The sequence below is a fragment of the Vidua chalybeata genome, chromosome 3 (assembly GCF_026979565.1).
Source record: "Vidua chalybeata isolate OUT-0048 chromosome 3, bVidCha1 merged haplotype, whole genome shotgun sequence".
NCBI lineage: Eukaryota > Metazoa > Chordata > Aves > Passeriformes > Viduidae > Vidua > Vidua chalybeata.
In genome coordinates, this window is record NC_071532.1 from 83,680,538 (window position 1) to 83,705,142 (window position 24,605).

Genomic DNA, 24,605 nt, shown 5'->3' on the forward strand with positions numbered 1-24,605 from the left:
CTGATAATCTATAAGGCACATATTCTGAATAAATATTTTCCAACAGCACTGAAGTGGGTGTGTAAAATAATGATTACTGGTCCTTCTAACTTCAACATGCAAGTGGATCTGCTCCGTATGTACAAAGAAATCCCTGTGTGTATGTATAGACACAAACATGCACAGGCTCACACACACACACTCCTTTTTCAGCTGAATAGAAAATCAAATCTTATAAATAATAGCTACCTTGCAGCAGTTCCATACACACCACTTCCATTTTTATATAACATCAAGCCCCTGCAGTATGTTAAAAGGAAGAATTATCTACAAAAAGTAAAATTCAGCCCTTTTTGACCATTCCTTCAAGTGAAAAAAGTGAGATGGCAATAAACTTTACTGGCTTTGAAGACAGCACTAAACTAGAATTTCAGATCTCCTCGAACCATAATATAGAAGCTATGCTTTTCAAAAAAAAAATCTGCCTTTTTATTTCTGATCTTCTGAGTTTTCAAAAACAAATAACTGTGTGTCATGCTTCCCTTACTTATAATCATGCAAGTCATAGAAATAAAACCTGAACAACCTATGGAGGCAACACATTTATTTCTATATTTTTATGCTTCCTTTAAAATACATATACTGCATCAACACCACACCTCCAGCTCCTGAAGATCTGCCCCAAAGTTCCTACTTGGTAACACTTTGGGAGGCCCATACATTTTCACATCAGTTTCAAAACTTCAGACCTTGACTATTAGAAACAATTTTCACATAATAAATTTTGAAGAAGTACCCAGTATATATTATATTGTCATAACAGAATTTTTATATAATTCTCAATAGTGGAGAGATTAGTAAGTTGCACAACACATTAAAATGAAATAGACATTTTTAGGTTTCTCCTCTCGTCTTGTATAATATAGGGAAGAAGGGAAGTGGGTCCCTGATTTAGGACAAGTACTTGGCCTCCAACAATGTCATTTGGAAGCTCTATCAAGCCTGATGCATATATTGTTCTAAAAAAATACATTAACTTAATTCACTGATTTTTGACAAAATTCAAAATTAGCGACTGACGAAAAATGACACATTTTTATTTGCTCTGATTATACCATAGATAATACTCTTAACCTGAGTCACAACAATAAAAGGTAAAGATGATTCTGAACTGTTTTACAATCATGAATAATACTTAATCATGTTTTTCATATTTGATTTGCTCTTTGAGTTTCATTAAAACTTTAGAAGTTCCATTCCTTGCAAAATTCCTATTGTTTTGAAATTTACACCAAGCAAAACTTGGAGAACTATAGTACCTTTCTATGAAGATTAGGAAAATATGAGCTTTAAATAGATGATACTGAGAAGTGCTTGGGAGTCACAGCTCAGATTTTAAGTGGACTAAAATATCAGCGTAGAAATCCTTTCTACATGACAATACCACTTTTGATTACTTACAGAGCACACCATTGATTCTGATGCATCTAAACCAGCATCTTACTGTGTACAACTATCTATATTCCAGTCTCATACTTAGTCACAGTGCATTCTTGAACAACACAATATTAATTACAGTTCTGGGCTTCAAATACATCAGTTTCATTTATCATTTGGTTCAAGCTTTAACTGTGAAAGGATCAATTCTACTGCCCATCTGGCAACCAAAGAAAACCAGGGGAAAGGGGGGAAGTATTTGATGATATAAATAAACAATATTGTTACTTACCTTAGTTTAGATACCCTGACTATGTGAAAGGAATGCTGAAATATGACTGCATTGCATGCTAGGCGGAAGCTTTTCCTCTTTGTTTTCCTTCTCTTAGTAAGAAAGGACCCTTAGGGTCAGGTCCTGCTCCCACTGAAGACAAAAGCAAAAGTCTTCACTGGAGCTCAGGAGCAGGACAGGGACTTTAAAACATTCTTCTTCCCTTTTTTATCTTTCTGTGTGGTATTTGTTCCTGGAGGGTATGCTGATATGAAGCTTTTAAGATTTCTGGAGTCACAATAAAGAGTTGGAAGGCTTATGCTCCTAATGAAGCATCGTGTTGTCATCTAATTTTTCTGAAATCACTGACCTCAACTTGCCAGTATTACAAAAAAATAAAGTATTAGATTAACTCTCAACTCAAAAAGCAAAAGTAATTTTTAAAAACTTATTTTATGCCTCTACAGGTACAACCTTGTGATTCGAGTTGCATAACTGCCATTCATTTGCTCAGATTTCAGTTTCCACATTCATACTCTTCCGCTAAAAGAAGTTTCCTACACATAAAAAGCTGGTCTTAGCAAGTGGTTATGCGCTGCTGATACTGACATGTGTCTCATTCCATTTCCTGGCCTACCTATAAACAAGGCTTCTAAGAGACAACGGTTTTCACTGATCAGGACAGAAAGTAACTACAGCACATATTCTAAAAGACATTTGTATATTGTTTCTTGCAGATTTTTAATAATCAAAGAAAATTAATATCTCAGAAATTTATTTACAGCTGGAAAATCTTCTCTTTCGAGCGGTCTATATGCATATACATGTAACACAGATGCCACAGATGAAATTATGGTAAACCATGTTTGGTGACAGTCCTGTTTCCCAAGAGTGTGTGTCTCACTCACCTGTTTGACTAAGTTGAGATGTGCTTCTGCTCCTTCGAGACACTATGGCAACCACTTTGGCACTAAAGCTGGAACGCCTTTTCTTCCCACCTGTTCCAACCATGCCGACAGCCGTGTCCGACTGGCTCCCGTCAATGTGCTCCAGCTTATACATCTCGCCGCTCACGCTTGTGCTCTTAGTGATTCTCCCTGAAGTCCCCATCCGTCTGCCTTGCATTTTAGGAGTAAATGTACTACAGTTACAAAGTAAAAACAAACATGTTAATTTGTCTGTGTAACAGCACTTCCAAAAGCCTTTTTTTTTTTTTTAATCAGTAAATTAATTTTAAGTCTTGATATATTTCCATTTGTTTGGTTCACAAGTAAAAGCTTAATTTGATGCTCCTCGGAGTACATATTTCCAATACTATTGTTTGTCCTCCACTTTGAGGGAAACAAATAAAATGAACACTTCCCCATGTTTTTAGAGCAACAGAGAGATACTTAAAAGTTATGTGAAGCCTTCCTGTCTATATCCCCACAATACAGAAACAAATAAAACAGCAATTTTACAACCAAAGAAAATTAACGTGGGGTAGTGGTTTAACACATGCATCTTATCAGTGCTGTTCACCAAAGCCTTAAGACTCAACAGAAATAAAGGTATAATCTAAATTTTCATACTTTTCACAGAGATCATGCAATATGTAGGATTTTTAGGTTTTCAGTCTCTCACTTCATTAAAGGTAAGTGCAATAATCACAGTATGAAAGCAAAATAATTTTGAGGCAAAATTCCTTATAACCCACTAGAATTTTCATTGATTGATAGAAAAAAGAATCACTCTGGCAGTTCTGATCGAGTTCCTTTAGCTATTGAATTGCATTTGAATGTTTCTATACAAATCCTTTTTCTGTTCCACTGTATAGAGGCAGGATAAAGTGTTCACAAAGTTTAGAGAACAGTCTCAAATACACACAGGACATACTAATACCCAGTCCTAAGTCTGCTGTGACCAAGCCCCAGCTCTAAAGTTAGTTGTCACTCTGTAGAGATGCAGAAATTTAAGTTGCAGCTAGACTCACTTCAGACACAGTTGTTAAATAAGGCAAGCATGTAGGAAATTCCTTGACCTTGTATTGCTGATTAGTAGACCTACTGGTAACACGCTATTTTAGGAATTTTTTTTTCAGTTTTTCAGTATTTTGAAGTAAAATTTATTTGTTAACCAACAGTCCTGCAGTCTCTCCCAACAAGTTCCCTTCTCATCAGATGCAATGGCCTGCTCCTGTCCCCCATTCCCATCCACCCCTCATACCTCTCCCCCAGTCAAAATTAGATAGAGTGGGGTTAGAGGCTTTTTTATGTCATGGCAAGTTTCAGACAGATAGGAAATCAGGCCAGGGAAAAATGAAGGGGTCAATGGGAAAAAGATTAAATCCTGTAACTTCTATGAAACTGAGCCCTGCTGGAGTTTGAATCGGTCCTGTCCCAAGACAGAGCCAGGAAAGTATAAAAAAATTTATCCCTAAACTATAATTAAAACAGTGTAAAAACAGTGTAAAAGTGTAGTTGGAAAAGTAAAGTCTTTGACTAGACAACACTTAATAGAAAGATCACTATCAACCTCTGCATAGGCCTTTAACTATCTTCAGCACTTAGAATCTGCTCCTGTTAAGCTCAGATAAAAACCACCTGTACCATCCAACAGAACAAGCTGCTTGATGAACCAAAGTGTTCAACACATTTGAGTGGACTACCTGAGGTACGCTGAGCTTAAAATAGGTTCTGTCATGTTCCCTCCCATCCCAGAGAAACTTTATTGACTGGCTTTTGGGTTTGCAAGGCAAAAATATAAGACATATGTATTTTAAAGTTGTCGTATAGAATTCCTTTGTGTTTTATCACCATTCTCCCCACCACACACTCTCTCACATAAATGTGAGTGCACACATAAACATATTCAATCATTCTAGGAAGAATTTTAGATGGGAAAAAAAAAAAAACCTCTTTAAAAAAGACCATCTTCCACACAAGTATCAAAGAAAAGGCCTCTAGGGCGATAGAAGGAAACACTGTTAAAGGTTTCTTCTCTGGAGCAAGAGACTCTTCAGTGTTTCAAGGAGAGGGCAGAACCACACAGGCCTCACTTTGAGGGATTCTACTTCCTACTTTGATTAGACATGGACAACTCCTTTCCATGTGGATAAATTCTTTCCAACAGCACTTGGAATTGGATTTCAGTGACAGTCTCTGTGTTGCCAAAAATGGCCCCTTCACAAAGCTTTCTGTTGTCATTTTGTTCCCATTTTTGAGCCTTGGAGCCATCAGTTCTGTCAATTCCTGAGTTGATGCATCAATATGTCAGTAAGAGAGGGGAAAGAAACTGAAAATACTTCTTTTGAGAGCATCTGTTGATTTTTGAACTATATTAACAAGTGCTCTGCTGACCTATAAACCTATAATTTCCAGCACTAAATTTCAATGAACTATAAAATCTGCCATGCAAATGAAGAATTATTTGCCATATTATTGAATTTTCTCTACTGAATTTCAAGTGTTTATGAATATAATAAATACTAAAATCACGATGTTTTTATGCCAGCCTTCACTTTTTTTTTTTTTTTTTTTTTTTTTTTTTTTTTACAATTTACCTGAAATGCTCTAATTGCACTTCATTTAATATGTATTTAGGGGGCAGTGATGTCCACCAGCTGAGAAATAAAAAAAGATAGTATTGTAACTTTTGGAAAAAAAAAATTTTTGATCAATGAATTCACTAATTCAGGGAACACAGAAAGCTTCTGAATAATAAAGAAAATTGCTTTTTTCAAAGACTCATATAAATTTAATTTTTGATTCTCTGCAACAGGTAGAGGAAACTAGAAGATTTATCTTAATTTAAAAAAAAACAGAGAAATTTAGAATTTAAATTAATCTTATACCTCTTTTTACCTTTCAAATATGAAGTCCTACTCTCCTAGGAAATATGTTCTAGTGTACTAGTACAAAATAGCCATTAATTTTCTAGAAATGGGCATAATGGGATAAGACCAAGGATCCTACACCTGTGCAATGCTGCCTCTTGTCATTACGAGGCAAACAGATTTTGTTTGTGTTCATCTAATCCCTGTGCTACTTTATTATTTTTCATTAACTGAAACAGTCTCAAAAGAATGGGCATTTTAAATTCAGCATTCATTTACCATCTAATTGATTATCCTTAGAACACAATGTTTTACCATTACATTATTGATTATCACTTGAAGAAAAAGCTCCTCACTCACACTCTTGCTTTATTCACTACAGTTAGAGTTTAATTTAGGAAGCACAAACAAGAAAAGGACCTGCATGAATATATCCCTTTGCATTTAGCTATTTTGATAATAACACACCTCAGTTTTTATTTTGTTTTCCAGACTTGCTGGGATTACTAACCCATTCATTTAAATGCAGATGCAAGTTTTTGCAGGCTTGTGGCTAAAATTGGTAAATTAAATTTTATTTAAACCTAGTTGTCATAACACAATAAATAAATACTGTTTTCTGTAGAAGTATAATGAAGAGTAACATATTTATCAGTATAGTCCATTTAGTCATAAATTAATTAATTCACTAAATTTTTATTTACAATTATTTTATGATCTTTAGCAATTCTGATGAATGGTTCAGCAAAAGTCTTATGTTATTTCTAAGAATTTCTAATTACAGTCATAACAAAATAAGTGATGTGCATATTAAGAATGCTTACAGACAATATATATGGGCCTGTGTATCACTTCACAGATATTCAGCATACAAAAAGAGTCATTGGATTTCTAACTTTTTAAAATTCAATTTAACTTGTAAAGAAAACCCCCCTCAACCCCGGCAAGAGCAGAGGAGCCTCCCCAGCATTGGGGTCAGACACTACCCTCAGGTTCCTGCATCAGCAGGAACGACACTGCTCCCTCCACCAAGAGAAAAATGCTTATGTTTCCTGCCAGAACTTATTCAGTTGAGACAAATCCATCCACAGTTGTACCTGAACTACACAAGACATCAAGAGTGTATTCACATATCAGCCATCAGAGTTCTGAAAGAAACAACACATTCAGTTTTGCAAGCTGCCCCTACCTGAAAGTTGTATCCTTGGGAACGAAGAATGAGCTTTTAAGACAAAAAACTTAATCAAAGAGTAGTTTGATTTACGAACTAGCATAAAAATTAACCCTGAAACAAATTTTTTAAGAGCATGTTATAAGAGCATTGTGGATTGTACTTGCTTATATTAAAGTACAGCACACTCAACTATATAGAACTGAAATCAAGCCAAGTACTTGTATTAAATCATGATATGTCTTTCTACGTACAGATAACTACAATATATGTATTCAAGATTCATAAAAGCATAGAAATAATTTGATTTGAGAAAACTGGTATATAGATATATACTCAGAATCTCTCAGTAATTACATAAAATACCTGCACATTCCACCTGAAAAATAAAGTTAGTAAGACAGTGGTAAGAAAACTAGAAAAATGCTTGTCCATAAACTCACCTATATAATCTCTGGAAGTATATCCTTTCACAAAAAAAATCTGAAATGATTAGCCATTGCTAAAATTACAGCATTTCCTTCATTCTCTTCGAATTACTGATGATGTATAAAAGAATATTTTAGGTGTTTATTTTCGTGAGCCCTCATTTTTACTCCAGCCATTTTCCCAGTAATGCAAGCCATGAGTAAATAAATGATGCCCCTGTATTCCTTGCTGTGTAGATGATGGTGTGAGTTCTTTTCAGGCAGTTGCAGCAACTTGAATCTTCCAGCTGAATCCCTGGCCCCCACCAGCACAAGCCACTGTGCCTCCCCTCTCTCCTGCCAGTGCAGCACCACGTACTAACTCATAGCCCCTGTGGCACCCTTTTGCAATGAAGTAGCTCGTGAATACTAATAATCTAAACACAAAATAGCTCTGGACCAAAGGGAAGATATTTTTATAATAAGAAACATTACATTTCTAAAAATAAGTGTCTTGTTATTAGTATTATATGATATATAATCAATAAATAGAAACACTTATCTACAACTTTCTGTCATTCTAAGAAAATATTTATATTTTATATGATATATAAATTTTGCTGCAAGATAAATTACTGTAACTTTTAAAATAAATATTTATAAATATTCATTAGTATTTAATAAATTAATTGAAACATGGTGCTTTACAAACCAAAGGACAAACATATATCCTATATTATAATTCTCTCTAGTTAGTCAAAAGAACTTTTTAGGCCATACAAGTTGGTTCGATCAAATAATAATTTTGTACAGTCTGTACCAACTGGAACTATATATTGATTTAACAAGCACATTGATCATATATTAGATTATCCTAGGGTGAAATATGTCCTATGAAGTAGCTATTAAAATCACAAAAAAAACCCCTTGCTTCTGCTGTCAAATCACCATATTAGAGTCCTATTGGTGTATTAAGATATTTGAAGATCAGTAATTTGTAAGTTATATCTGTTGCTGACAATATTCCTGTATTGCATGCAGGTGCCACTCAGTGCCACAGCTGCTCCCTCTGGGATGACACATCCCCAGCCCCACTGTGTTCAATCTGCACACTCCCACTGAGGTAAGGGCTGGGGAAGATTTCACTACAGCAGCCTCCTCTGGGAGCTTAACTGGTTAAAATCCTACGTTGGAAGATCAGGATATTTCCATATTGGAACACAGTATATCAGAATCTGGGCTGTGACAATGTTTTTCTCAGGAGCACACTGACCACTGAACTGTGCCAGCTTCACAGCTCTGACAGATTTCTACTTTTTAAACTTGGAAAACTAGCATTTTTCTATGAAACAAAAGAATAACAATTCAGAAAGTAAGCCTGAACATTATGAAAGATAAGCAGATTTTAACTGTTTTCCAAGCAAAAGATAAGCAGATTTTTTATTATTTGCCATGAACATTTCAACTTAATTTATATTCTCTGAAACAAGCAGAGCAATTGTCTCTGTATGTGGGAGCCCGTGTGTCTGCCTGCACATACCCAAGGCACCATCAGCCTGAAGCCAGCTAATGACATGAGTCATAAAATGAAAGCAACACAAAAGCAGCCACTCCAGGGGCACTGCTCAGGGTTAAGTATTGCTATTAAAGCTGATGTGGAAAGGCTCCTGTGAATCAAAGGACAAACAGCTCAAATGACCCAAACTTGACTGCATATAGTCACATATATATTCCGTTAAACTGTACCAAACATAGAAAGGATGTAAATGTTAAATCAAGCTGTATCAAGAAAATAGATATCGGGTGTGTGTGGGGGAGTGTGTGTGTGTTTGATAAACACAAAGATGTGCAGGTCAACACTGAAGGAAGCTTTTTTCAGTATCAAGAAAGCTGAATTCACCAGTTTTTCTTTCTTTGCATGACATTCAGGAATAATGTTATTTTGCCTGTTGGCTTTTTTCCCTCTAAAGCACGAGGTACTGAAGTACCTGTGGTGTCACTGCTCTTCATGTAAAAAATGCTACATCATTGATATGAAATACATTGCTCACTACTCCTTTTCAAAAGTAGATGACAGCAACAGGCAATAGCAACAAAATAGGAAATGCAGGAGGAGAATCTGAAAAGCTAAATGGGACAGTGCAAGGTCAGGACTAACAAAAAAAGTGCAGATAAAATTTTAAAAATATAGTAAACTGAGATGAAGATAAAGCAAGTGAGAAGTACTCTGAGGTCTGAGCCATGGCCAAAACTATTTTGCCACATTTTTTTAATCTAAAAATAACAAGTACTGCCTGTTTAAAATATTAGCATAATGTACTTAAACTAAAAGTTTATGGATTACATTTCATCTTTATCAACTGCAGTAATTAAACAAAAAAACAATTAAAATAATTTTTCAGTCTTTTCTAAATAGTTAAGAAAGACTGCTGGTGATGTGACAGTTTCTTTAAAAGAGGAAACATAATTAGATAATTAAAAATGCAGCAGCAATGCTCCGTAGTACATTCTTCATGTACAGATGTTCTGAAGGGATTAAAGACTCCATCTCCCTCCCTCTCTGACAGATACATAAAGCAGTTTATAATGATGGATTTTCAAAAATCATTATCTTTAGATAATGAATAATTAGAACATTAATTACTCTGGCTTCACCTTGGTGTATATAAATGACCTCAGCACCAGAAGTTTCCATCTGTAATACACTCTGGGGGTAAAGAGGATACATTATATTTTTTAAGCAGCTTATCTAAAATCTTTTCATTTATATTGCCTTCATGGTAATAATTTGGAGGCTACTGCCCTCTATTTCCCCCTGAAAAATGTAGAAGTTGTGACTCAGGTTACATCAGAGTGCCTGTCCTTGCCCCAAGACAGATCACCTGAGCAGCAGTATTAACTAATCACAGTACACGCTCAATGTGTTTCTCTCTAAAGAAACTGGGAAGTGCACGTTAATTAAACTTTTTTGGAGTTTAGTTTTTAGCTGCAGTGACTTGGATAATCAGAAACAAAGTAGGATTGGCAATTTACTTCAAGTGTTGCAGTGGATGCTTGCACTGTGGAGATTTTAGACAAAAATTGCCTTGTCTGTTACCTATATCTATTCTGTTTGTCAAACGTGAAAAATTTAGGTAGAAATTTTTCATGCCTGGTTTCTGCCCATGGTCAAACTTCTTCTTTAATCTATTCTAAGTTCAAGCTGATATACTATGGCAGATTGCCTGGCCCTTTTGAAGGAAATTACAAGAAAAAAAACCCAAAACCAAAACCAAACAAAACCCAAAACCAACAACAAAACCAAAATTATCAATTCACTTCACTTTGAGAAGTGGCTGATGCCTAACTGAAAGATTCCAATGAGGTGATCCTTCTATTTGACACAAATACAGTACTTGCCAGTTCTTTTGAGTACCTGTCAACTTGGTAAAACAACTTCTTTAAGAGAAAAGAACAACTTCTTTAAGAGATTTCAAAGGGATCTGTTTCATTACCAGGAAACTTTCTTGTTACAAAGTGACATTGCACTCACTCACAGGCCCTACTGCTAAATAGATTGGACATTTCCTGGATATTACTATTTTGTCTCCAGGTCAGAGGCACAAAGTCAGTACGTCCCAGGAATGGCACCTCTTGTCTGTTCTGCATTTGGGAGAAATTAGCTAGACTGTCCAGGATGCAGGGAGGCTGCAATTGTTGGCCATCAGGCATGACTCAAGACATAGTCACCTGACTGGAGTACAAAGAGCTGTAATGGACAATAATCCCTGTAAGGAAAGAGTTCATGGTGATACTGAAGTAGAAAGAGAATAGGAAAACTGAGGAATAAATTCCTTTTAGCACTCTTTCCAAAAAAAAAACAAGTTCCTAAAAATTCCTGTGGAAACTGAACAAGACAAGTCCTCTCAATGTCCCATCACAAGTATTTAGTATATTTTGACCCCCCAAAAGATGGCCAGTTTATCATTTGTAGCCACAAAACACTCACTATCCTCTCTGCTTTTGCAGAGAAAGCTTTTTTCATGTGCCATCATCCCATTTTGTGTGGTGAACTCAGCAACCACAGAATCTCTTACTCTGTCATTGGGTTAAACAAACCAGAACGCTAAAAAATCATGTGAGTCTTGCTCCAAACTTCCCTCATGATTGGAATGTTGAATCCACAGCATCAAGACAAAATAAACTCCCATGCAACAGGCAGCATATGACCACCAACAAAGACATGTCCGAATGACTTGTCACTAATCACATAAAAACTATGGGGCAGAGAGTGATCTCCCAGAGCAGTAATAAACTAAGAAAGTGAGAAGACCATTCTTTATCTTTCTACAATTCCTGACTAATTCTCTAAACAAATTTAGAGAAGGCTTTATCTCTATGGCTTCACCTCAAAATCTTGATCAGGCTTTTTGCAATGTAAATACTCTTTTTTTTTGCAAAAATTAACACTACTACCAACCTGAAGTTTAAAAAAAACCCCTCCTTCATTTATCAGTTTTGATGACAGCCACAACACAATTGTCCACATCTGTGAAGCTCTTAGTCCTTGCTAACCCTGCTAGGGAATTTGCAATAACTCTAAATTTCATTTTGCACTGTAATAAAACTGTATTATCTTTCAAGGCCTGCACTGTTTGTTCTTATATCCATGTTTCTACATTTTAATTGTATTTTAAGCAAAGTAACAGTCATAGTATTGCTACTTAATACAGTTACATGAAGACTGACAAGTTTTCCATCAGCTCGAGCTTTTGGTGTACATAAAGACTAGACAAGTTTAAAATTTTGTTTAAAATACCTCTCTGTGTTGGCAAAGATCATTTACTCCTCTAGGAGGAAATTGACTTAAGGTATCAGTTTGCTAAGCACACACAGAAGTCTCCCCTCCCTGTTTTTAAATAAAGATATGAACCAGTGTTCTTTTTAAACCCAGATTTAAAATGCTACCATTATGCAAATGTGATCCACAGGATGTTATTAATAACCATTAAAAGTGTGTTAATTGCTGTAGAAATGTATCACTATCTTGAGTGTAGACTTGTTAAAGAGTTTAATGGGTTTTCACTTTCCTGTGAAATTCACATTGTTTTTTGGCTTATAAATTTCCAATCCAGAAAAAAAGACTATTATTTGTATATTTTAATACAAAAGAAATATTGCATTGTAAATATGCAAATTACTTTATTTAATGTAGACTGGTTCTAGCATCTCTCTTCCTTAGAAAGGAGGAATTCCAATTTACACAGAAGAGGTAGGATTTCATACTTATGAAAAACATAGCCTAATCATCTTAAGAAACCTTGCACACGAAAATTGCAGGATCTACAATTTGTCATGAGAAAGAAATACACAGGTCAATAAATAGCCATAAGTCAAGTTAAATTTGCAGAGACATAATTTAAGAAATAAATTGTGAACTTAGTATTTTGACCATTAAAATGGAAACTTCAGAAAAGAGAACAACAGCATTATGTCCCCAAAGCCATGCCAGTTCACATTAAGAAAAGAAATTAGTAACTTTTCAACAAGCACCATTGCACTGGAGCTTTGACAGCTGATTAAAAACAAATCATATTGAAGCATTGATTCTGGTGACCCATAGCCCAGCTGATAAACTGCAACTGCAGCCATCTAAACATTTGCAAGACCTGAGCTATGCAGGCTTTGAAGCAGGCATAATATGGAAGATAAATAGCAAATGAGAACTTGGTTCAAGATTCTTTAGAAATGTGACATCTGAAAACGTTGATATCATTCATAAGTGAATATATATGCAGCAGAATTCATCATTTCTGCTACTGCAACAGGTATGTAATTTGACTGTATGGTGCTTTAGGCCTGAGAAATATGGAACAGACCTTCCATAGTGATGTTTTGAAATGCTGCACATGGTAGAATTTAAGCAGAAGCCCAGGAAACATCCCTTTGAAAATGCCATTCGAGGGCCAGCTTTCAACGTGAGGCAGACTGATATTGCCACACCACTGTCTGTGTAGCTGTGGAGGTTTGTAGCATCTAGCTCTTCATACATAGCTAACACCTTCTTCTAAGCAGGAGACCCAGCCCAGCACACCGTCAGAGCACTGTGATCATTGTTACCTGGTGGCACACAGCCAGGCATGCACGAGGCATGCAGGCGTTTGGGTTTCTTTAAATCTGCTTGGCAGTGCCACAGCACACAGGATGATCTACTATGCCTTCTACTATGACACCTTGAAGGCTCTCAGAATCCAAGAATGAGGAACCACCTTGATTCCAAGTACATGATATCTCCTTTGCCAGACAAGGATCTGGGTTAATAACACCCTGAATAATTAAAATAACATTTATTTTTATACAGAATACAAGTAATGAGAGCTATAAACCCTAGGAATATCCAATTTTACCTTGTACACACAAACACTTCCCTCTTATGCTAGGCTCCAGCACTGCATATTCCACTGCAAATTTATATAGCTCAATCCTTTCTTTATATAATGTGAACTTGCCCTTACGTTGGTTTGTTAAGAAATATGGCATCAAACTTAGGCAAGGCACAAAAGATCTGTTATACTCCACACATTTTTAGTATCTTCTCCCAGGTATAGATAATGAATGTGGCATAGTGAATATTCTCCACAAAGCCAGTCTGAAATTACTTGTCAGTTTGTTCCCATTTTACAGGTGATTTACTTTTATTGATGAATAAGCTTTAGTGGTTTTTTGTTGTTGCCTCCACTAGTTCTCTTTGCAATATTTATATCAATAATTAAAAGATTTTACATTTCATTTTTTTCATGAGTAAAGTATCTTGACTACACCCTTAGTCACTGTAGCACAAATTCAATATAAAGATTTTAATTACTTCTGTAATTAACATGAAATTAATGGGTTTCTTTATTTCAACACAGACCTCAGTCTCATCAAATGCATGAAAAAACTTGGTGTGTTGTTTTCCTTCACTGTTATGACATGAAGTAAAACTTTGCTCAGCTGGCTCTGTGGTGCAGTAGTGCTGCATTTTAGTGAATCAGTGTGCTGAGAAGGGTGGCTGCAGCCCTGGTCTAAAGAGAGGGTGGAGGAAGGAGTGAACAACTCTATTGCACCAGTCACATCACATACATGTATGGTGTAACAAGCAACATTATTGGGAATCCTGAGAAGAGGTCAGAAGACCCTCCAGACTCTCTCTAGCCCCTCACCACTATAAATTGTATCAAACTAGCTCTAATGTACTACATGGGAGGATGGAAAACCAGTGGGAGAAAATCTATCTCCAATCCAGAGAGTGACCTCTGGCTAAATCATCTTGAGAGATCTGCAGCTCAATGCTGCTGTTTGTCCTCAGTGAGATGGCAAACCTCCAGTCACTTCACCTGGCTCCAAACTAAAGACACGGAGCATTTTGTGCAAGAGAACAGCATAATAAGCAGCATGAAATGAAAATCTGAAAGAGAGTCACAGAACAGGTGAGGCTGGAGGACACTTTTGGGGATTGAAAGGTCTGACTCTCCTGCACACTGCAGGTGTGATAAGAGCAGGTTGCTCGGGGCCATACCTGCTTGGGGTTTGGATATCCCCAGATATTGGAACTGTGCAAAATCTCTGTACCACCTGTTCCAGTGTTTAATAAATTTTGCAGAAAAAATGTTTTTCTTGTGTTTTAGTGTGATTTGCCTTATTTCAGTTTGTGTTCATCCTCTCATTGAGAAGAGTCTGGCCTTTTTTCTCCAGTCCCTCACTGCAGCCTCTGAAGGCTCCCTTGAGCCTTCTCTACTGCAAGGTGAACACTCAGCTCTCTTGGCCTCTCCTTTGTATGACAGACACTCCAATCCTTCACCATCTTCATGGCCCCTTGCTGGACATGCTCCAGTAGCTCCATGTCTCTTGTACTGGGGAGCCAGCAGTGGACTTAGAACTGCAGAGGTGTCTCACCAGAGCTACTCAGCTCTACTGAGTGGGAAGGATCACGTTCCTCAGCCTGCTGGCAACACTCTTCCTAATGCAGCCCAGGAGGGTGTTGGTCTTCTTTAATGCAAGGAGGCACTGTTGGCTCAGGTTCATCTTAGCATCCAGAAGGTTTTTTTTCTGAAAAGGTGATTTCCAGCTGCAAAGTTGTGTTCTAGCTGTGTGTCCCCAATGTGCAATGGCACATGGGGTTACTGCTCCCCAGGCACAGGATTTTTCATTTCCTTTGTTGAACTTAACGAGGTTCCTAATGGCCCGTTTTCTCCATCCTGTTGAGGTCCCTCTGAATAGTGTCACATCCCCCTGCTATATCACCTATTTCTATCAGTTTTCTGTTGTCTGCAAGCCTGCTGAGGGTGCATTCTGCTCCATCATTCCAAACACTAATGAAGATGTTCAATAGCACTTCCTTAATTTTGACCCCAAGCATACACCATAAATTATTTGCCTCCAGCTGGACTTTGTGTCACAGTCACAATGCCCTGAGCCTGACATTCAGCCAGTTTCCAATCTGCCTCACTGTTTACTTACCTAGGCTGTACTTCCTCAGTTTGTCTAGGAAGGTGTTTTATAAGAGGGTGTTGAACATAGCAGAGACAAGATGGAGAACATCTGATATTCTTCCCTCATCCATCAAGCTAGTCAACTAATGAAGCAAGGCCATCAGGCTGGTCAGGCTTGATTTGCCCTTTGTAATTTCATGCTGACTATCCACAATCACCCCCTTGTTCTACACATATGTTTGGAAACAGTTTACAGGATTATTTATTCCATCACCTACCCAGAGGCTGAGCTAAGGCTGACAGGCCTATAGTTTCCAAGATCCCTTTCCCTTCTTGAAGATAGCAGTAATGATTTTTCTTCCAGTCTTCAAGAACATCCCCTGAGTGCCACGTTCCAAAGATTATTGACTGGCTTTGCAATGCCATCAGTCAACAACAGCTCATTTAGTATTCATGGGTACACCTCATCACGTGCCAATAACTTCTACATTTCCAGTTTATTTAAATGTTCCTTGATGAGATCATTCTCTGCTGAGTCCTTGCTCCAGACTTTCCCTTCAGTCATCAGTGTACTACAGAAACCTTCTGGATTACTTGTGCCCTACTGCATTGCTCAACCAGCAGATCCCAGGATGGTTTACGTTCTCCATGAAAACCAGAACCAACAACTGGAAGAAGACTTCATTTAATTCTTCCTGATCAAGAAGTCCACAGCAGACACCCACAATATCACGACATTGGTTGGGCCTCTAATCCTGACCTATAAACTCTCAGCTGGTTCATCACCCATCTCCAGGCAGAGCTCCCTGCATATTCTGCTCTCTCACAGAAAGGGCTTGCTATCCTTCCTTGCTATCCTGCCCTGTGCTTCCATGGATTGCAGGACAGTAATATGAGCTATCCCACCACTTCTCTGTGGTCATGATGAGACCATAGCCCTGCAGCTGCACAGCAAACCTCTAATTCCTCTTGCTTGTTCCCCATGCTTTAGAGCACAGGCCATCCAGAGAGCCACACACTTGTGCTGATTTCCCAGAAAAGGTATGAGAGCTTTCCCTAAATGCTCTTCTCTCAATCACATCCTTATTCATGTGCATACACTCTGGGTAGCTCCTCCCTGCCCTGTTTTGTTGTTTATGAGGTCCTGGCTGCCTCCATCTCTCTGCACCCATTGCCTATCAACCCATCAACCACTTCCTCACTTGATCCCAAATCATAATTTCTCTACTCCGTCATTCTTGTTTTAAAGCTCAAGTGTATTGGAGTTAAGTGTCAGTGTACTGAAAGAACAACAGCTACACAAAAGTTGTATATTCTCTTCTGGAAATCAGGGAAGAAAATGCTTGTCAGGTAGAGTCTGTCAGTACAAACTTCAGTGACATACAGAGAACATAAATCCTAAAAACTATATATGAGTTTGTGGTGCAAGCCATTCAGTGGCATGGCATAACATGTGAAATAAATTAGAACCGGTTTAAATCCACTATTACAACTCATTACATTATCCTCTTTCCTAGATAAGCTCATATAAAATATTTTAATAACACTTAAGCATTCAATTTAAAAAAGCGTGTAAAAACAGATTAAAATTTGGCACAGACATTATATTATTATATCACACATTGATCAAGATAAGAAACATAATTCTTAGTAAGCTGTGGTTTTCAAATTTAAAATGAGAGATAACAGTAATATTCCTAATGCAGAGGCAATTTGTTTGAAATCCAGATACAGTAAGATAAATTCACCTTAAAAAAAATTTAGTCTTTCATAAATTTAGCAGATTTTATTAAATCGGATTTAAATGAAACACCTTATGGTAGCCTGTTATTCCTCCAAAACAGAAGCCTCCACCTCACCTTTACCATGCAGGACATCTCCCTACTTAACAGCACCAAGAAGTCCAGGTTATCTGCATAAACAGGCTACAAATGAAAAGTGATGCAATGACAGAATCTGGCATAATTTTTTATTAAGTCAGCAAATGTCCTTCTTTGTCTGATCAAGCCCATACAGTGCTGATTAATCATCATGGGCTCTTACTTATCAATCATTTGCATTAAATCATAAAAACATTTCCTTCAGCTTCATTTAGGATGCGAGAAATGTTTCAGAGCCATACACAGTAACATCTCCAACACATGCAGGCACAAAGTATTGCATGACTGCATTATAAATGCATAAAGACCATGATCAATAAAAGCAAATCTCCATAAAGAAGGACTGATAATTTGGCTTCACTCATTAAATACACATCAACTTCAAATTCACAAATCTGATTCTGATTCAAATCAGAAGTCCCAGAACTTTTTGTTCACACAGCAAAAATTCCTGGTGTTTTTTTCTGCACTTCCAACTAGAGAGCACGGCAGTTAACCAGACTTCTCAGAATGGTAACATAAAGATGCTTTGAATAATTTCATATACAGAGTAGCTTATCCACGCTAAGCCATTTGTTATAACACATACCTGAAAATGCTAAACAAATTAGAAAGCAAGAAGCTATTTTATATGCTTATATTTAGAACTTGCATCAATCACTTCAGGTTACTAATCTGAACCCCAGACTACTTTTCAAGGTAAGGATACTTGTTGAATGACTTAATTTAGTGAAATGGCTAGCACTGAGCCACCTCCTTTGAGTTTCTATATGCTTACTAGGTTCATCTCTAGAACATATCTGGAGAACAAAAGTGGGTGCATAGAAAAGACAGTTCCACAAACTTTGTCCTTAAATGTAACATTATGCTCACACAGTTGCCATGGCCACTGGCCTGACACACTTCCAAAGGAAGATGATGCTGGGTAGGTGGTTTCAGAATGACAAAAACAGGTAGACAAAAAGTGCTATCCTTCCTGCTCAACCATCCCATCCTATCCTATTTGATATATGTTAACACTGGGTTCTTTGGAGGCAAAAATAAAATTTGAATTTCAAATTACTAACCAAACTTGAACTTAAAACTTCTAATTCCTTGACCTTAAAGAAACTTTAGTAATTGAGAGAAATTCTTTTAATCTTAAATGTCAAAAATTAAAGCAACCAATCTAAACAAGTCATCTAGGGTTTCTTCAACATTTTCTAATGCTAATTTTCTAATGCTAGAAAAGGATGATTCCCCTGCCTATGACACCTGTCTGAAGATGTGGTGAACCACCCAAGAGAATAGGTGTTTTCTTCCTTTTAATGGTGGTTTAGGTAAGCTAAAAAAATAATTTAATAAAAATCTATTTTTAGGTGAATTCCGCTGAAGATACATAGTTTTTAAGGCTGGAATTACACAGCAAGAATCTCAAGATGAAAAAAAATTGTTCCTAAAACAATCAACCCTTTCCCCAATCTTTTAATTTCTTCCTCATATTTCTACTGAAGGAATTGCATTATATGTTATTACTACACATTTTGTTCACTATGGAAGTACTACCTGTATTTAGAGAAGATTAAAGCAAGCAACCAAAAAGTGTCTAATTTCTGAGGACTGGATCCTGTGGACAGTATCAGAAAGGGAAGGCACCTGAATTCCAATTACATCTCACTTTACTGGCCTAGAGTGAAGCTGAACTGAACTCCCACTGCAGGCACTTGGCTTTGTATACCAGGTCACCCAATCCTGCACCCAAAGTGCTCTGCTACTCCTAAGAATGGAAGAGGTTGAGGATTTGAGCCCAGGTCTCACCCTTGCCAGGCTTACACAAGGTTAGTGGCTCTCCCAGTCCTGATATTTACGATCAGATGTTCTGAACACAAGGAACATTTCTGATAAAATCTGTTACACGTATGTGTGGGAAAAAAATCCTATTTTTGTTGAACCTGACAAAGACCTGTGAGAGAACCTAGTTGAGAAAAATTCCGTGTCTATGAAATAAGGTATTTTGGTATGAAAAAAGCCCCTTGTAAGAGTCAAACACTGAAAAGCTAGGACATGATGAAATGCAGCTTTTAAAGACATGAATTGAAATGACTTTAAATACATTTACACTTCCACTGCAGTGTTCTGCTGGATTGTGGATTACTGCAGCTGTCAGGGCATACCTCCACCAATCTGAAATATTCACTTTAAATACCCTTGTGAACATTCCTTGAAAATAAAATGAGGTGTGTCTAGCTCAAACATTGAGGCCAGTTCCTGAGTTTTCCAAACATCCCTTCCTTTTGCATAAACACACCAAACTCCTGCAGCTGATCTTCTCAGGCACCGAGTCTGTCTAGAAGTATTCTGAGTGGTAAATGCTGCCTTCCAGACTTACATTAGGCAGACTTCTTGGTAGGGATAATTTTTTTTTTACAGTTCATAATTCTTGTGTTTTAGAACACATAAAATCGAATTTTTAACAGCTCAGGAACTGGCAAATGTAATCAAAGACTACCAAGCTAATCCTAGAGCCGTTGTAGTTGCTGAGAGTTTTGTCATCAAGTTAAATGAAAACAAAACTCAATGTGTGCATCTAAAAAAGCCCTAACCCCTGAATAGATTAGTATAAAGGATGAAAGATATATTTGATTATTGATAATGGAAATTAATTAAACTACTTTTGAACAAAAAAGTATCAAATTACTACATGAATAATAGTTTCAAATCTAGTAATTTATCATATACATGAAAACAGCAAAATAAGGGCATGTAGGTAGGGAAAAATACTTTGAGGAAGAAAAACCAAGCTTTTATGAAAAAACTGCTTAACTAAAAAAATCTAGTAATATTTCTGCTGTGATACCTTACTGACATACTGATTACACTGATTCTTAGCCAGCAATGAGAGGACAGCCTGTGTTCAGGTTCAAGTGGGATAAATACATTAATCTATCTTCTCCTCATGGGAAGTTTGCTTTCTGTTTAGGATGCACAACTGCAAAAATACTGTCATCTTAGGCCAGTCATGGAAGACAGTTTACATGTGCATAACATTTTTCACAAATTCTCATGTTGTGCTTATCTAGTTTCAAGAATTTCTGCTTGTATTCCGGCAGTCAATAAAAGAGGGAGTGTGATGCAATTGAAGCTGCATGGAGAACTCACCTGATCCTGCCCCGAGGGCGCTCAGATTGCTCTGACATGAAACTTGTGCTGCTGAGGCGAGAGGCACTGCTGGTTCGGGAAATGGCTGACACATCACTGACATCACTATCTGATGATTTGGCAGAGACGTTATCACAACTTCTGTACTGATCTGTTTGTATATTATACTAGAGATCAAGAAAAGAAAGGGTGAGGAGTCTCATCAAAACAGAATGCATTCATTGAGACAACACATGACCTAAGTATGACAATTCTCTTTAACTGCTTTTAGATATAATAAAATTGTATGAAATTCAAAGATATGCCTACATTAAATAATGCCTTTATGTCTAGTACAGAAATGAAACATGTTATTTATGGACTAAAGAAGATACCTGGAATAAAATAATGCATTGGAAATTAAATAGGCTGTTGGTTCTTCAGCATTCTAGATCTATAATAGTGAAATACTTGTATGAAATATTTATGCAGCAGACAGACATCTCAAGAACATGCACACCATCCATTTGGCTACAGACTCCTTTTAAAATTTTTAAAATATTAAAAATATATGCTATGAAATACCTGCACATAGAACTGCATATGAGCCTGAATGAAATGTAATGCTACATGAAGGCATTAGGGACTGATTTCAGTTCCTAAGTTCTATAAAAAAAGAAAAAAGTACATTTCCTATCTCAAAATTTCTCTTTGTATTGTGATACTAGAGGACTAGTTAGGCAGAAGGCTAACTTAGTAAATACAGTATTTGTTTCCAGGCAGATCTATTCCCTGATCTAGTTGCTTTTATATCTGCACATACCTAAGAACTAGCAGAAGACCCAGCAGGAGGAATATGTGGACAGACATAGAAGTTACTCCACTTTTCAAATCAACTGTGACACCAACCCTTACATAATGCTCTTATTGCTCATATCATCAGTCAGACAGGTACAAAAGGAAGTTTCAATCCTAGCAATGTCACACTTATCTAAACCTTTACTCATACAGATATGGGGACCAAATAGTTTTCAGGCTCACAAAACTAAAACTCACTGTCATTAGAGGAAGGTACTCTTGGCATTCTTCCCAGGGTATATTATGGGAAAACTATTAACACATAGGACCACTAGGCAGTTTTTGACATGAGACTCTAGGGAGTTCATTTTCCAGATCTGTGCTCTGTAAAATTACAAGTCATAAAAGTTTGTTTATGAATCCTACACAAATCTGTGGCTGTCTGTCAATATACAAACTCTGACTAGGCACTGGGTTTCTGGCTGAGTCACTCAGCAAATGCCATGACTTAATTTCAAAAACCTGGCAAACACAAGCTTGAGTTTGTACAGATGAATGTATCAGGTCTCCTTTCCTTAAGCCAGGTTTACCTTCTCTTGCACCAGTGCCTTTCAGCACCTATGCTTGTGCACACCTGGAAACTTCTTGGTAAAACACTGAACATAAAATGAGGAAGTCAATAGGAGTAGAGAAGGGGAAGGAATAAAGCAATTCTAAGCACCAATTGTAAATATAGAAATCTACAGGACAAATGGAGGTTATATAAATTTATTGTTTCACTGTGTTTCTCAGGTGTGCATTAGAACACTGCTTAGCAGAAACTCTTAAGCAGTTTGTGAGGACCTGTGAGGACCTTGCAGTGGCTGAGTAAAAACATCTGCAGGAGACTAAGCTCTGGTTTATTAAAGGCAACTTTAAGAAAATGGGTAACAGAAAGGTACATCAAGTACTATGATATTCAAAAATATTTTCAACTACAGCAGGAATTTATTGGGAGGTTCTCTTTACAAGTGACTTGTGACTTTACTGAATAGAAATGCCCAATGGGGTGAGACTATGCTAATATGTTCATTAATATCACCTTTTGTTAATGGCTTGTAGAGTCTGTTAAACAATTTTGCTGATTGCTGTCCTTCAGACTGCAAGATAAAATGGCAACTCCAAAATGGAAACAAAAAGCATACTAATTATTATTGGACCTATTCCATAATAAGATATCATGTCTCCTTCTAAAGTCCAAAAAATATTCAGAGCAAGAATACAAGTTTGAAAATTTTTTATTTAGGCTAAATATAAACATTCAGAGGCTAGAAAACTGAATGGTTAATTCTCTCCGGTGTAAGTTAAACTGCCCCAGTCTCAAGTCAGACTTGATGTTTTATGCAAAATTCTTAAAGAATTCCTAAAGAATCCTTCAAGCTACTCTAAATGAGACATGTAAAAATATGAAAACCATCTGAACACATGGAATGATCTGGCTTTCTATTAAGCTAAACAGATTTGCAATATGCAAAATCATCTGTTTAAAAAATAAAATTTCTGTTGATTTCAGTAAAATAGGGATTTCACCCATCCCATATATTGAGATTATATCTAAAAATTATTCCTTTGAAGTTGAGGCTTCAAAAATTCTTTGTTTAAAATATAACCAAGCAATCTATCTCAAATGCATGGGTTGTCTTAAGTATAGTAGCAGACCGCTTCAGAAATATGCTTTATTTGTATTTGTTGAAGACAATCTGACTTCTTCCTCTGCAATTATAATGTCCAATTACTTCTCTTCCTCACCAAAAAGTCCATATTCTCTTTGTGGCCTTTGGTTTGAGAGTGCACACAGTGAACCTGCAGTGGTAGAGGAGTTAGGTGGTCCCTGAGCGACCATGACGTGCAGACTCCCCCACCAGAGAACCACTGGGGCCAGATGCAGTGACTTCTGGAAGCTGTCCTGCTGGAAGCCTTTCTCCTAAGTATTGAGGGAGGTTTTGGCTGCTGGCCTTTGTTCCAAGCCACACCTGAATCTGGCTGTTAGCACCCAACTTATAATTCAACAGGTGGACGGGGTATGTAATGAAAAAGACCTTCTGTTTCACTTGTACTGAATTTGTTCCATCTTTCATGAGGTATCTCGGTGGGCTGGGAAAGATGAGGCAAGGCAAGAGAGGGAAAGCATCAAGCATGGTTGTGCAGCTTACTTGGTTAGAATATTGAGAGAGAAATTAGAAGCCCAGTTTGTGTACCAGTGGCTTTCAGCCTCATCAACTGACTGTTCAGTATCAATATGAAACTATTTATTGGTGCAGGAGTCTCCAGCCCAGATATCATCCTGTAAGTAGGGGCTATATAGATACTCTCACTCTGTTTTGCTCCCAATAGTCAAGCAGTCTGAAAAATTGAATTGTTTTGTAGATATCAGACTGGCTTAAAAGACAGTTTTTCATATGTTGGTAAACAGAGAATTTTACAGTGAGAAGGGACATAAAGAAAAAACTGAATCCATGTCTACTACTTGCCTTGTATTGCAGTCACACAGCTACTGCAAAAAACATGGAGCATCCCTTCCTAAATGAGATTTTCATGGCATGGCTGAGCTTTTCCTATCCCTTTATACTGTATGCCAGGGCTGTGATTCCCAAGAAACTGAAAACCTTTTCCTTCACAGAAACAGAGATTAGCACAAAAGTAGTGACACTGAAAATTAATGCTGAGTGCTACAGAGTTTACATTTTACTACTACTACTTCTGGATTTAGCTTTTCCTTCTTATACCTCCTGCTTCTAATTAATTCACCAATTTCAACAGGAGGCATACAAGTTTTCCTACTGATTTCCTATCTACCTCTGATATAATGTGATAATCAGTCATCTCAGCTAACAGATGAACAAAATTAAGGCAATTTTGAAGTTACCCTTTTTCCCCTTCAAATACAGAGAGAAGTAAATAGTACTATTCCACAAAGCAGTGCTCATTAAAATGAGAATATTTTCCTGCTGCAATACACCTGAGTGTATAATTCAGAAGAAAAATAACATGGGCTAAGATCCTCTTATATGGTACCTGCAATGAAGTAATGCCTGCAGGTTTCCAACTGGGCTCAAAAATAATATGATAAAGTTCTACTGTAAAGTAAAAAACTGCTGCTCTTTGAAACTGCACATATATTCGCAAGAAGTTTCCCTGACATGTTATATTTAAACATTACATCATTTTGAAGCTTCAAAATGAAGTATATTTTCAGTGCAACCACTTCTCTTTCTACCCTATATCTTAAAGCTTATGTAACA

The 24,605-nt window shown here is 37.0% G+C and overlaps 1 protein-coding gene across 3 annotated transcripts in view; it reads right to left on the minus strand.

Annotated features, from left to right (window-relative positions):
• Nucleotides 1-24,605, minus strand: part of LOC128785029 (regulating synaptic membrane exocytosis protein 1-like) — a 160,186-nt gene that overhangs the window by 37,563 nt on the left and 98,018 nt on the right. For 2 of the 3 annotated variants that reach the window (XM_053937106.1, XM_053937107.1), the window contains 2 exons: nt 20,548-20,714; nt 2,596-2,828 (listed from right to left, as the gene is read on the minus strand). The exons of the other annotated variant lie outside the window; for it this stretch is intronic. In XM_053937106.1, the coding sequence (XP_053793081.1) occupies nt 2,596-2,828; nt 20,548-20,714 (400 nt within the window). The remainder of the gene's footprint in view (nt 1-2,595; nt 2,829-20,547; nt 20,715-24,605) is intronic. 3 annotated transcript variants of the gene reach the window in all.